At 42.8% G+C, this 15,110-nt stretch overlaps 1 protein-coding gene across 1 annotated transcript in view; it reads right to left on the bottom strand.

Annotated features, from left to right (window-relative positions):
- The window catches only part of PRMT8 (protein arginine methyltransferase 8), a 194,194-nt gene that overhangs the window by 57,691 nt on the left and 121,393 nt on the right, over positions 1–15,110 (bottom strand). Inside the window, exons 3-4 of the mRNA XM_007937071.2 lie at positions 11,553–11,708; positions 7,328–7,391 (exon numbers count right to left, since the gene is read on the bottom strand). Coding sequence (XP_007935262.1) covers positions 7,328–7,391; positions 11,553–11,708 — 220 coding nt within the window. The remainder of the gene's footprint in view (positions 1–7,327; positions 7,392–11,552; positions 11,709–15,110) is intronic.

The raw sequence follows: 15,110 nt of genomic DNA, 5'->3' as shown, positions 1-15,110 counted from the left end.
TCAGAGCCTGAGCAGGGCACAGAGGGTGGCCACAGTGGGGAGGCTACTTAGCGTGGGGTGTCAGAGCATGTACAAGGTGATGGAAGCATCTGCTTGGGCAGGGGTGGTGACAATGGGAGGCTGATTGCATATGAGAATTGATCCCATAAGTAAATGTATTAAGAATAATGGAGTCAGGTTTTTCACTGTCAGATACCAAGAAACCAAACCAAACCAACTGCCATAGAGTTGATTCTGACTAATAGCAACCCTATAGGACAGAGTGGGACTGCTCCATAGGGTTTCCAAGGCTATATATCTTTACAGAAGCAGACTGCCTCATCTTTCTCCCATGGAGTAGCTGGTAGGTTTGAACTTCTAACCTTTTGGCTAGCAGCCAAATACCTTAACTACTGTGCCACCAGAGCTCCTTTCTTTCAGATAAGGGAGTTACAAATATGGGAAGGGAGAAAACTAAAGTGAACCCTGTGGTATTGGATTCAAAGTTGTGAACTCATAGTTGACAGTATATACAGATAGATATGGAAATATATGTTAGGTAAATATATGCACATACACACTACACAGCTCTATGCTCTGAAACAGCTCAGGAGCGGTGACACCTAAAAGGAACACTCCTAGCCCAGAACTTATTTCTGAATTTCATTCCCTACAAAGAGGAATGAGGAGTTGTGGTAGTTAAGCTTATGTGTCAACTTGGCTGGGCCTGGTTTTGAGTGGCTGGGCAGTTGGATGTAGTATTCCCCATGATGAGACTGGTCATCAACTCCATGGTGGAATCTACTGTGAGCAGCTGAGTAGCTGCCTTAGGGATGTGGTCTGCTTCAAATATATAAGAGGAAGCTTTCAGAAAGGTCTCTGAGCTTTTTGACACATCTGGATCCTACATTGGACTGAGTCTTCATCTCAATGGCCTGCTATGTTGTCTGCTGATCTTATGACTGTTTCTGGACTTGAACTGGTGGTCTGCCATGTTGCTGGATAACTTTGGGACTGTGCCATTTTACCTGTTGACTTTGGGCTTGTCAGCCTTAGCATCCAGCATTCTAAGAGAAGCCTCCAGCTTCAGTGGGCCAGGAGCAAGAGGCAGAGCTGAAGCCCAAGGTCAAGGGGCTTTCACCTAGCCCCTAGAGCTGGCACTTTGAACTCAGACTCCCAGCCTCCTAAAGTGTAAGAGAATAAATCCCTGTTTGTTAAAGTCATCCACTTTTGGTATTTTCTGTCAGAGTGGCACTAGAGAACCAAAACAGGGATCTTGGAAAAATGCCGATTCCAGAGCTGAGACATGGAACGCACAAGATGAGCCTGGAATATTTTGCTGTGCCAGAAAGCAAGGTAGCTCTCTGAAACAAGAGGGCATGTTGTAGGACATAGAAGCCAGCTTGAAGAGACTCTCAGGGATCAAACTGGGATTAAGTTGAGTATCAAAGTAAGATATAAACTATGGAAAGGCCTATGAGCTGAATATCTACCCAAGGAGAGGCACCCATTGGAACAGTGAACCTAAGAGATCAGAAGGGCAACATCTGCATAGGGAAAAAGCTAGATAGACAGGAATGCAAAGGTTAAAAGGACACAGGGAAAGGGTGACTACAGGGAGGAGGTGGGAGGAAAGCTGTTCCATTGTGGGGATTGTAATAGGTGCTATGTAACAAAATGTGTATGAACTGTTAAGTGTAAAAGGAATCTGCTTTGTAAATCTGCACCCAAATCACAATTGGAAAAAAAAAAAAAAATGATACAACCTATGGAATACATGGAAAACTACAAATCCATGACAATATAAGTATATACATCATACATGCATACATACATAAACAAGCAAACAAAATTTTATGAAGAATAAGATATTTACTTAATTGCAAAATACCTCCCCAAGAAAATCTTACTAATTACGAAAGGGGGATCAAGCAACTTAACGGTAGAGCAGTCTAGCAGACATGGTCTTAACCAAGCAATCAGAGAAAATGTCATTAATGGGAAAAATCAGAATTGCATGCCACCTAATAGGATGCAGTGAGCAGACAGCATCATGTCTTTGACATTCCTGCCTAAGATAGAACCTGAATCCCATCATAAGGAAACATCACATAATACCATGCTGAGGACAGTCTACAAAATCTTGGCCCATAACTTTCTAAAGTGTCAAGACCATGAAAGGTGAGGAAAGTTTCAGCTGGAAGAAAGCTAAAGAGACATGAACACTGCATGCACGTGTGGTTCTGAACCAGATTCTTGTGCTCTAAAGGACATTATTACAACAATTGTTGAACCGTGAATAAGATCTGAGCATTAGATAATGATACCGTATTACTGTTAATCTCCTGATTTTGACAGTTGTATTGTGGCTATGTAGGAAAGTGTCCTTGATTGTTAGAAATACACATTGAAGCATTCAGGGATGATGGGGAATCATGTCACAACTCACACATAAATGGTTCAGAAAACAACAGAGACAATAGCTGTATTTGCACCTTTTTCTGTAACTGAGTGTTTTGAAGTTTTAAACAAACAGAAAAGAGAAGGGAAGGGGAAGGAAAAACAGAAGAACATGAAGTGAAGTGGGGGGACCTGGAGGTGTGAGCCAGAGGAGATGGGAGAGGTGCTGTGCAATTCTCTTTCCTGGAACACTTTCGGAGCCCAACAGACCACCTCCAGACAGCCAGTAACTCCTCAGCTGTGGGTTTGCCCACCACCCCACACTCTGCTACAAAATTCTATGGGCAGGATGGTTCTGCAAGCCAGAGGAGCAGGGTGAGTCAGGGACGCTGTTGTTCCAGAGCCCCAAATATTGGGAGGAGTTGGCGACAAGAGTGATAGATGCAAAGAGGGGGTCAGGCAGACCCTGAGAGGTCAGGAATTACTGTGCAAGTGAAACCTCCATAGACTGAGGTAGAGGAATGCTCTAAGTGTTCTTTGCAGGCGCCTTAGGGCCTAGGGGTGGGACTCAGAGACACTGAGAGGGTATTTTATTCTATAGCTTTTTGCACCCTCTCTCCTTTCCTAAAAGTTCTTACTTTTAGGCAGGGCAGGTACACATGGTGCTTCCATATCAATATGAACTTAGTTTGGAAAGAGCACAGGAACAAGAGCTAAGACCACAGGTTCTGACCCCAGCCCTGTTGTCCAACTCTCCTAGCCTCAGTTTCCTCATCTGTTAAATGAGAGAAAATATCAGCCCTACTATTTCACAAAGTTGAGGGGTGGGAGAACAAATGAAAGCACGTGGATGCCAGGCTGCATCACTTGGTAGAGAAAGAATTAGTGGGTTTTCTTTTTCTACCTTTACTAGGCAGGTGGAGAGTCACCTCTCTCTCATTTCTACCCAGGTCAAACACTTTTCTGAGGAACACTTAGAAGAGATATGACTCTTCTGTGTTAATCAAGACTATCTACAGGGTTGCACTGGGCACCAAACTGGAGACAAGCAATAATTCCCCTATGAAGTTGAAAGAGGCTTCTGGACCTTGGCACTTCTCATGGCCACTACTACCACCATAGTCTGTCCATTGTCCTATCTTATTTTACTGTTACTCATCCACCACCACCACCACCCTTCCCTTCCTCACTTTCTTCATCACTCAGGTTAGCTTCCATGGCCTATTATTGTAATCAACTTCTTATGCTTCTAATGCTTTTGTCCCTCTGTCATGTCCTTCTATACCACTCCTTCCTCCATTCCACTCATACTCAAATTGCTGAGCTTTGTAAGAGAGACAAATCACACAATAGTGCAAACTGGACTCACTTCAAATCCCTATCTACACATCTCTAACGGATGCTGGGCACTTCTCAGCAATCCCCACACCCCAGTACATCTGCTTTCCCTCCCTCCAAAAGACCCTTTCACTCTCTCATCTCCGTTCAAAACCATCATGCCCTTTCCCTCCCCCTCCTCTCCACCAATGACTGCTTCATTCTTCATTGACAAAATAGAAGCACCACCCAGGAGCTTCCCACCACCAGCCCACCTCCATCTGGAGCCACATTCCCCACTTTCCCTCTGTTGCTATGGTTGAATGGTCCCTACTCCAACAAAAAGGTCCATCCTTCCACCTGTGCTCAGGTCCCAGTAGGTCCTTGCTCCTAAATTGATCTACTCTCTCTTCCATAGGTACAATTTCTCTCTGTCTCTCTACTGGACCATATATACACAAATGTTTCCACATCACCTATCTTTAGGAAGTACCACTTGTGGTCAGTTTGTCACACTAAAGTGGCTTTTATGTTGTGAGGATGGTGCAAGACAAGGCAGAGTTTCATTCTCTTGTAAAAAGTGTTGCTATGAGTCAAAACCTGACTTGACAGCACCTAACAACATCTTTAGAGAGAAAATAAACCCTTACTTTGGCCCCACATTCCCCTGCAGCTAATGTTTATTTCTTCTTTCCCTATCACAGCAAGAAGAGTTGTTTATGGTTTTCACAGGCCCTCCTTTAACCTATTCCAACTGAACTTCTATCTTCACTTCTACAGTGAATGTTCTCCTGTTAGGATCACCAGTAACCTCCATGTGGCCAAATTCAGTGGTCACTTCCTGTTCTTATTTTACTTGATCTCTTAGCATTCCCTGTGGTTGACCAGTTCCTCCTTCCCCTGGCTTCACAGTACTCCACTATCCTGAATGTTCTTCTGTTTCATTGACCATAACTTCTCTGCTTCTTTGCTGGCACCTTCTCCTCTGCTTGACCTCCAAATTTTGAAATGCTTTGGGGCTCTATCTTTGACTTTTTTTTTTTTTTCTTTTAGTTATGGATTACTCCAATGTGCCTTCATCCTGTGACTTTAAATAGTATCTATATCCTGATAACTCACAACTGTATATGCCCCATTCTGACTGTCTCTGGAACTGTAGGCTCTTATATTCAACTCTTACTCAACATCTCCACCAAGATGTCCAATAGTCACTTCAAACCTAACATGTGCATAAGAGAAGTCTTGATATCTTGCTCCCTGTAGCCAGCCTCATGAGTGTTCCACCTCCAGCCTTCCACCATCCATCCAGTTGCTCAAACCAAAAAAAAAAAAAGTGACCTCACTAACTCCTCTCTTTTTCCTCATGCCCACATCCAATCCATAAGCAAGTTACTTCTCTCCACCTCCACTGCTACACCCACCCCCCCATGCACTCCAGGGCAGATCTCTCCTGGAGCACTACAGTAGCCTTCTAACCGGTCTCTGCTTTACTCTTGCTGCCTATAACAACACATTCTCCATAGAGCAGCCAGAAGGAGTTTTTTTCTCCCAGAGGGAGATCTTTTAAAAAATATAAATCTGATAATGCTTCTCCCTTGCTTAAAACCCTCTAAAAGGCTTCCATCACCCTTAGAATAAAACCCAAATTTGTCTTTCTAGTTTACAAAGCCCAACATGGTCTGGTCTCTGCCTCCCTCCCCCACTGCATCTTGCTACTACTTTCCCCTTTGCCCTCAATGCACAGCCAAGCTGGCCACCATTTTGTCTCTTGAACTCAATTCTACTTGGAAGATTTTATACAGGCTGTTTCCTCTGCCTGGGATTCTCTTCCCCTGATCTTTGTCAGCCTGGTTCCTTCATGCCATCCAGGTTAAATGTGACCCCTTCAGAGAACATCCAACCTAAAGTAGCCACCTATTTATCCTATCCCTCTACTTCAATGATCTTCAGAGCATTTGTTATTTTATTTTATTTTTTTTTTTTGAGTGTTTTGCATGTTTATTTACTATCTGGATCCCCCAACTAGAATGAAGACTCTTTAAGATCAAGGACTTTTTGTTTACTGCTTTATCCCCAGAACAGAACCTGGCTCACGGCAGCATTTATAGGTGTTTGCTGAATGAATGAGTGAATGAATGCTCCTGTCCTTCCAAAGTCTGCAGCAAGTGGGTCAAGCAGCAAGCAGGACAGGTGGTAGAGCCAAGGCCACACGTGAATAGGTTTGTTAGGGTGTGTGAAGGGCAAGGGTACCACCTGTACCTGTGGTTTCTTAGGTCAGACCCAAAGGGGTATCTGGACAGCAGGCACCCTGTGGGGAGAGCACAAGAGTTCCGGCAGATCAGCAGGGAGCACGTATGGGCTTTACCCGTGAAGCTGAGGTCACAGCACACAAAGGGAGACTGTGCTGACTCCTCAGAGCTCAGATTCTGGAGCAGAGACTTCATGCAACAATTCACTACCCTGGTGCCCTTGGAAGGGACACTGAAAACACATTCATTGCTCCTCACCTTTGCCTCTTGTTCTTGCCTTTCTCTTTTCCCTATCCAGCTCTGCTAACTAGTCCTCTGACTTGTCCTCTCATCAGACCCTCTGGGGAATGCCCTTACCTCCAAGCCTCATCCTTTTCACCCTTTGGAAATCTGTTTACAAGGTTCTTTTGGAATTAACCCTTCCCAGGCACAGTGCTACAGGCTGCTTCAGTACCACTGCCTAACCCCAAGTCCTGCTCTCTGTTGCAACTTAGTTCTCTGTGCCGCAACTTCTTGCCTACATGTCATTCTCCTTGACCTCATTGTGAGCTCCTGGGGCAGGGTCTGTGGCTTGTTTATCACCATAACTCCAGCACTTAGCCCCATGTATTCATAGTACTCTGAGTCCTGTCTCCCCCTCTGATGGCCACTGTTTGGGCAGGGATTGCTTCTAGTTCTTCCTTTAAAGTTCTCCCAGTCCTGAGCACAGGGCCTGGATACTGAATCCAATCCTCTTGCATGATAAAAGATACAAGGCAATCTTCTAATCAGGGACACTTGCAGGTCTGAGCATTTTCAAGATGTGCTGGGCAGAGGAGGGACTGGGAATGTTCAGTCCACGGGAAAGGAGAGAGGAGCTGAAAAGCATGTCTCTGTTTTTAATCAGTTTCCAGCCTGAAGAAAATCCCACTTCCAAGAGGAGTTGAATTGCCAAGACAGCCCCATTAGCAACAGGGTCTGTGGGTAATAGAGGACCATGTCCCTCCACAGGCATGACTTGAGGTCTGCCATAATGCCACTGACTAGGGAATGAGGAGACCTTTGGGGGCTGTGGAAAGGAAAAGGAGGAGGAATAATAGCTACCATTTTGCAGAACTCAACAGATTGTTTAAAGCTTGGACAAAGCACCTCTGCCAATAAGGAAGCTAAGATGGGATAGATGTAACCACTAGCTGGCATGGTGTAATGTGGAAACCTCAGAAACCCATGGCTGAAGTCCTGCTAACAGGGACCTCCTTTGGCTGGGTGCTTGCTCCACCTCCCCAACTCCAAGTACTCTGTAGTTTTCCCTCATCTGTCAGTCTATGCAACCCAAGCAAGAAAGTGTAAGACCTTCATTCATCCCCTACATCCATGGGAAAATACTTGGAGGGTTGTCTTACTGTTGTCCAAGTGGTTGGCCTTAATGATCTTCTCTGAGTAGTCAGAAATACTGGAACATTCAATCTAGAAAGGGCACAGAATAAAGGAGCAAGGCATCAAAAAACATCACAGCACATCCAATGCCAAAGCAACTCAAGGGCTATTAACTGATGGTAAAACTGAGAACCAAAGACAAAGTGACTTGCCCATGGCTGAACAGCTAATTCATGGCAGACCAAATATTAAAACTCAACCCTCCTGCCTCCCAGGCCAGTAGCCCTTCCACTAAATAAGGCTGCCTTTGCTGTGAGGATGATACCCAGCCACTGCCCCTTGAAAGGAACCTGGTTTCTGAGTTGGGAGATTAGGGAGGAGCTGGCTTGTGGAGAATGGTATGAGATGGCATAGACACTGTTCTCCCAGAGAGGATGGGCCAGAGAGAACTTGGCCAGAGTTGCTATGAATCTCCCTCAACTTTATTCTCCCCCCAGTCCACTAACAGTAGGCTGGGCATATTGCAGGTAGTGAGCCACCTGGAAAATACCTGGTCAGAGCCATAGGCCCAGTCTGAAGACCCCTCCCCACATACATATTCTCAAGTTAAACATCCTCTGCAGTCTCCACCTTTGAAAGGATGTTCTGGCTTTAATCTAGAAGACACATCAAGCTTCCTAAAGCTCCTAAGCAAAGGTCTATTTGAGAGTTTAGTTGACCATCACCTGAAAGCCAGACCTTATAGGAATGGTTGGAGACTGAGCCCCAAGCAAGGGATTGGAGGCATAGGTCCCACCAGGGAGGGCCAGGGGGTGCTGGAAACAGACAGGTAGCTGCCAGGAGCTGTCCTCCCTTGCTTTGCTGCCCTGCTCTAGAGGTTGGCCTGTGCTGAGGTCCTAGGCTCCATTCACTGCTACACCTAGGGCCCCACCTTAGTCTACCCACAGGGCCTTCAAGAGGGATCATGTCCTCAAGAAGTTGCATAGGGACATGGAAGGAGTTGCTGGCTGCCTCCATCAATGACGTGGGGAGGTGAGGATATCTACACTGGGAGGACGGGTCCCTCTGTTACAGCAGTATCTAAGGAGCAGTATCTGGCTGGGCTCATCCTCACAGGTGGACCAGCTCTTTCCAGAACTATCACAACCTGTGGTCTTCAGATCTGACTGGCTGGGCTACCATGTCTCTCTTCTCCTCTTCTTTTCCCTTCTTTTCCGAGTTATCATCTCATCTTCAGGAGGTTACTGTGTTTAGTGGTTAAGAACATGCAATCTGGAGCCAGCCAGCCTGGATTCACACTATACCTCTGCCACTTTTCAACTGTCCCTGTTTCCTCATGAGTAAAATCACAGTACCTGTTTCAGATGGTTGTTGTGAGGAATAAATGACCTAATGCATGTCAAGCACTTAGAGCAGTGATTGGCTGCACCTAGGAATGTGAGACATCATTATTATTCTCTTTCTTCTTTCTTCTTTTCCTTTTTCTCCCCTCTTCTCTTTTCATCCTCTCTTCATTTTCCTCATTCTTTTTTTGTTTTTGCTCTTTTGTTCTCTTTTTCCTTTTTTGATCTCACTCCTATTTCTCTGGCTTTTCTCTGAGTCTTTTTACTTTACTTTTCTGTCTCTTTCCATTTCTCTCTTCATATCTGTTTCTCTATTTCTCAGTGTCTCTGTCAAGGGTCTCTCTCCCTCCTTCTCTCTCTCTTCTCTGTTTCTCCCTCTCACTCTCCTTCTGTCTCTTTTCTCTCTTCTTTCTCTCCCTTCTTCTCTTGTTTTTTTTCTCTTTCTCCTTCCCTGTCCCTCACACACTGTCTGTTTTCCTCTCGCTCTCCCTTCCTCTCCTCTCGTTCTCTTCCTCCCCCTCTCTTCTTTGTCTCTTTCTCACACTCCTCTCTACCTTCCTCTTCCTTCTCTCTCTCCTCTTTTTCTCTCTTCCTTTCTCTTCTCTCCTTTTTCTTTCCCATCCTCTCCTCTCTCCTTCCCTCTCTCTCTTCTCTATCTCTCCCTTTCTCTCTTCCTCTGTCTTTTTCTTTCTCTCACTCCTCTCTTTTCTCTTTCTCCTTGTATCTCTTCTCTCTCTCTTCTGACATCCCATGTCCCCCACTGGAGAAGTGCAGTCGGTGGAAGAGGGAACTTGGAACAGGAGAAACTGTGAAATGAGCCATCCAGAAAGAAGCCTAGCTAAATGTGGTGGAGCTACTTATAAAAGTGCTGTTACAGAAAAAAAGCAGGAGAGAGACAGATTGTGATGAGTCACCACAGCTGGATGGTTCTGAGGAGGAGCCTCCCAACATCTCCTGGCTGGTGCTACTGGACCACTGGAAACCAATGATAGGCAACACTGCCACTCCCTGCTCAGCTTTCCACTACCGATGCCCTAACTGAGGCCAGAGCTGAGGTGAGACCTTAGAGGCAGCACTGAGAAAGAAAGCATGTGGAGGTCACCACATGCACTCAAGTCTAGCTCTGATGCTCCATGACCTCCTTGAGTGTTGAGTCTGTCCCTAGTAAGGAGGGCCTTGGGAAGGAAGGCCTGAAGGTGGGCAGGGCAAGAGTGGGTGGTGATGACAAGACTTGACCTTCGGCATCTGCATCGCCCCCTATCCTCAATATATACCTCAGATGAGGACATCACAGCTTTTCTCAGTCAAGGCCATGCCAGAGCACCTCAAAGTCAGCCTTAATTTCCACAGACAACTCCACAGCCATGGCCCACATGTTTTCCAACACAGGAGGAAAAGCCATACCCATGGGTGACAGAAGGGCAAGCCACCAGGGTCAGAGGATGGCCAAAGGGATTTAGTAAATATTAGTCAGCCTGGAAAGAGCCCTTGTGGTACAATGGTTAAGTATTCAGCTGCTAACTGGCGGTTCAAATCTACCCAGAGGCTCCATGGGAGAAAGACCTGGTGCTCTGCTTCACTAAGATTACAGCCAAGAAAACCCTATGGGACAGTTCTACCCTGCCACATGGCGTTGCTATGAGTCAGAATCAGCTCAACAGCACCCAACAGCAACAGTCTGTCTGGGGAGACTCAGGATAGGCTCTAGGATGGCCCAACCAAATGGACAGGAAATAAAGACCTACTGACTGCTGCTGAGTCTCCATGGACCCTCTGTAGCTGGGCTGTCTGTGTACATGCTGGGAGTTTGATTACAGTTTGCCTTTCATTTTTATCAAGATAAATTCTCATTTTCCAACCCGGGCCCCACTGCATTTTTCAAACATCAGCCAGCAGCTTAGAGCTCTTCTTTTTCACAATTTCTTCCCAACTCTAAACACCCCTAGACCCTCTGTCACCAAGCTAAGTACAGCTGCCTCATCAGAGCCAGGGAAAGGCTGGAGCCCTCTACTTCTAGCCTGGAAAGGCTGTGGCATCCAAAGCAGTAGAATTTAAAACTACCAGCTTTCCCTTTAGAGAAAAAAGGAAAGAGGATCCCATCTCAACTCTAATTATAAACACTGACCATTTGCCTTATGCCAGGCACTGTTGTAAACCCTTTACATGTATATTAAACTTATTTAGTCCTCACAATCACTTTGTGGGCAAGATGTTTTTATCAGGCCCATTTTACAAATGGGAAACTGAGGTACAGAGAAATGAATTGCCCAAAGTCACAACCTAGTGAGTGAAGGAAGAGAAGTTCAAACCAGAGCTCACCCGTGTAAGTACACTGACAATGAAACTAAGCACTGTAAGGTCATGTTGGCATTGAAATGGCCTCAGAAAAGTAAAAAAATCTCATGCACAGTCATCAATCACCAGGGCATGGAGCAAGGAGCAAGGAGCAATGTCCAGTTGACTGGAAATCAGGGGAGCCTGCCCTGCCTCCTGGGAATCATTCAGCAGTACCCCACCACCACCACAACAACAACTATATTTTCTCCAACCACCAGTCAGTTGCCATTGAGTCAATTCTACTCAGCTACTGTTCAAGAGGTTGGCACTTCGAGTTGCCAACAGGCACCTTGGAAGAAAGGCATGTCAATCTACTTCCAAAAACTCAACTATTGGAACCGTATAGAGCACACTTCTACTCTGACACACACAAGGGGTCACTATGAGTTGGAATTGATGACACTGGTTTGGTGATTTTCTCTACTTCTCCTCAAAAGTGTGATCTCAGAAAGAGAGATGGACCAGGGTTTTCACTTCTTGGAAGCATGTATAGTGCCAGGGCCAGAGAAGGTAGAGGGGCAAAGGGCCAGCTGTAAAGAGGCCAAAGTGAGGGAGGAAGTGGCATGCTCACCCCAAACACCTTCTTGGCCCCAGCTTTGGCAGCAAACATGGAAAGGATCCCAGTGCCACTCCCAACGTCCAGCACCACTTTGTCCTTGAATACGTGCTTGTTGTGGTACATGGAGTTGCGGTAAGTGAGCGTTCGCACCTCATCTTTCAGCATTTCCTGGGGTAGAAGGAAAGAAAACAATATCAATGTATTTCAAGACATCTGGGGGATCATCCCACTAAAATTCTTCAAGGATCTCAAATGTTGTTATCACAGCCATAGAAGAGTGTTGTGGGGCAACTGGACCAGGGCTACCCATAGACAGGGCTACCTCCTGCCAAACCACCCCAGCCTCAAAACTCTGCCCAAGAAACAAAGCTTCAGAAGAGACACTCATGTTCAGATGGGAAGGCTCCAATTTATCAAAGAACAAAACAAAACAAAACAAAAATATTAGTTGCTACTCATGGCCACCCTGTGTGAACAATATTTGTTGATGGTGTTAGAAAACTTGGCAACCAATACTGGTAATGGTTGCACAACATGATTAATGTAAATGATGTCACTGAATTGTACATGTCAGAAATGTTGAACTGGCAAGTGTTATGTCATTTATATCTTTTACAACAAAATTTTTTTAAAAAAGGAAATATCTGTATGATGCAGTAATGAGAGATTTACATTAGATCTGAAGCAGAATTTGCTGAGATAGTGAGAGAATTATCATTGAGTAAGTTATCAAGGGAGAGTTTTTTCATGTATTTTTGTTGTTGTTGCTTTTGTTTTCGAGAACAGAAAAGATGTTCCTTTGTCCAGCATTATCAAAGTGCTTTGCAGGGAGAGAGAAACTAGATTACAACTGTCTCCAGCTCAAGGGGTATGGGACTAATCTGTGTATGATGGTGGGGAAAGGATTTTTAACTATTGGAGATATTTACAAATATTTCTGACTAACTTATTGCTAATAGCATTGGAATGAAAATACTTTTAGAAATCAACTTCATTGAAGTGTAATTTGCATACAATGAAAAGCACAGATTTTTAGTGTATAGTTTAGTGTAAGGATTTTGACAAATGTATACACATTTTGTGTATAATTTTTTTCTATCCCAAACTCACAAAGATATTCTCCTATGTTTTCTTCCAGAAGCTTTATAGTTGTAGTTTTTATATTTAGGTCTGTGATTCATGTAAAATTACTCTTTTATGTATGATGTGAATTAGGGGTGTGGGTTCACTTTTGAAAATACAAACATCAAGCTGTTTGAACTCCATTTCTTGAGGAAAAAAAAATCATTTATTTCCCCATTAAATTATCTTGACACCATTGCCCAAAACCAATAGACTGTACATGTATTAATCAATTTCTGGTCTGTCTGATCTGTCTCACTGATATACCAATTCAACACTGACTTTATTACTGTAACATTATATTAATCTTGAAATGAAGTAGTATGAGTCTTCCAACTCTATTCTAGGTGCTTTACATTATAATGTAAATTTCAGAATCAGTCTGTCTATTTATACGCAATATCCTGCTGAGATTTTGACTGTAAGTGCATTGAATCTCTAGATCAATTTGGAGACATGACATCTTATCAATATTGAACTTTATAATCCAAGAACATGATCTCAATCTAGTTAGGTCTTCTTTAATTTCTCTGTGCAGTGTTTTATAGTTTTCAGCATAGAATTCTTAGATTTCCATCATTAAATTTATTCTTAATTACGTTATTACATATGATACATTTTTTTTTATTTCATTTTCCAGTTGCTTAGTTTTAGTATATGAATTGACCTTGTATCATGCAGTCTAAATTCACTTATTAATTCTATAAAGATTTTTGTAGATTCCTTTGATTTTCTATGTAAAAAGTCTAACCATCTGAGAATGAATGGCCGTTTTACTTTTTTTTTCACATCTGCATGTCTTATATTTCTTATTTTCTCATGTCTTATTGCACTGATGAGGACTTCCAGTACAATATTGAGTAGAAGTGAAGAGAATAGACACCCTTTCTTTGTTCCAATCATATATATTACCACTGAGTATAATTTTAGCTGTAGGTGTTCAATAGATGCCTTTTTGTCAAATTATTTCTGATTTGTTAATAGTTTTAGCATAAATTAATGTTGAATTTTATCATATGTCTTTTCTGTGTCTATTGATATGGTATATATAGCTTTCTCCTTTAATGTATTGAACTCCATTGATTGGTTTTTGAATGCTGAACCAACACTTTGCCATGATGTATTATTCTCTTTTAAGAGTAATGACTTTTATTTGTTCATATTTTGTTACAGATTTTTATATCTGTATATATAAAGTATATTGCACTACGTATTTTTTTCTTACTTTGTCAGGTAATCAAGGTTATGCTGGCCTCATCATGCAAGTTAGGAAGTGCTCTTCAGTCATACATTTTCTGAAAGATTTTGTGCGAGGTTGATATTGTTTCTTCCTTAAATGCTTGATTAACCAGTAAAACAATGTGGGCCTAGAGGTTTGTTTACTTTTTAATGGGGATGTTTTTAATTATGAATTCTATCTGTTTACTAAATAGAGAGCACTTTTAGTTTTCTATTCATTCTTACGTCAGTTTTGACAAAGTGTTGTCCATGCCACCCAAGGATTTAACCTATTTCTTCTAAGATGTAAAATTTTTGGTAATACATGGTCATAATATTCTCTTATCTTTTGAATATCTGTATGATCTGTAATGAGTACTTGCTTTCATTTATGGTATTATAATTTCTGTTTTCTCTTTCACACTTTTTTGGTCTTGCATAGTTAAATATTTATTTAGTCTTGTAAAAAAAAAAAAAAAAACCTTTGGGATTCTATAGAAGAATCCAAATCAAAACGGGGAAAATGCAGAACAGAATTTCAAATTCTAATGAACTCTAGACTTCTTGGAGCCATGAAGGGTGGGTGAATCCCTGAAACAATTGCTCCTGAGATAATCTTTAAGCCTTAAACTAAAAATGTCCCCTGAAGTCTTAAAACCAAATAATACTTTAGCTTATTTAGTAAAAAAATGTCTTGCTTGAGCATTATGCTCTTTTAAGAACTATCTCTATGGGATCAAAATGACAACAGAAACTCAAAAGATTAGATAGGAACCTGAGGGGCAGTGAGTTTATGTTAATGGGGGAAGAACAAAAAGTAGGGTGAAAATGGTTGCACAACTCAAGGAATGTATCAATGTTACTAAATGGTCCACGTAGAAACTGCTGAATTGGTGCAGGTTTTACTGTCTATGTTCTCAAGAACAAAAAAATAGGTAAAATTTAAATAAAAGCTGTTGACTTTTTTGGTTTTCTGTTTTGTTTGAGTTCTATTTCATTGATTTCTGTTCTCATCTTTATTATCTTCTTTCTTCAACTTACTTGGGTTTTATTTGTACTTCCCTTTCTAGCTTCATAAGACGAAAAATTTGGTCACTGGTTTTATACCTCTTCATTTCTAATAATTGTTGTTGTTAAGTGCCGTCGAGTCGTTTCCAACTCATAGCGACCCCATGCACAGCAGAACAAAACACTGCCCGATCCCGCGCCAGCCCCACAATCCCTGCTATA

This window comes from Orycteropus afer, unplaced genomic scaffold (genome assembly GCF_000298275.1).
Source record: "Orycteropus afer afer isolate SDZICR_OR568_19922 unplaced genomic scaffold, OryAfe1.0 scaffold00040, whole genome shotgun sequence".
NCBI classification, from domain to species: domain Eukaryota; kingdom Metazoa; phylum Chordata; class Mammalia; order Tubulidentata; family Orycteropodidae; genus Orycteropus; species Orycteropus afer.
This window is presented reverse-complemented; position numbering and strand designations above follow the sequence as displayed.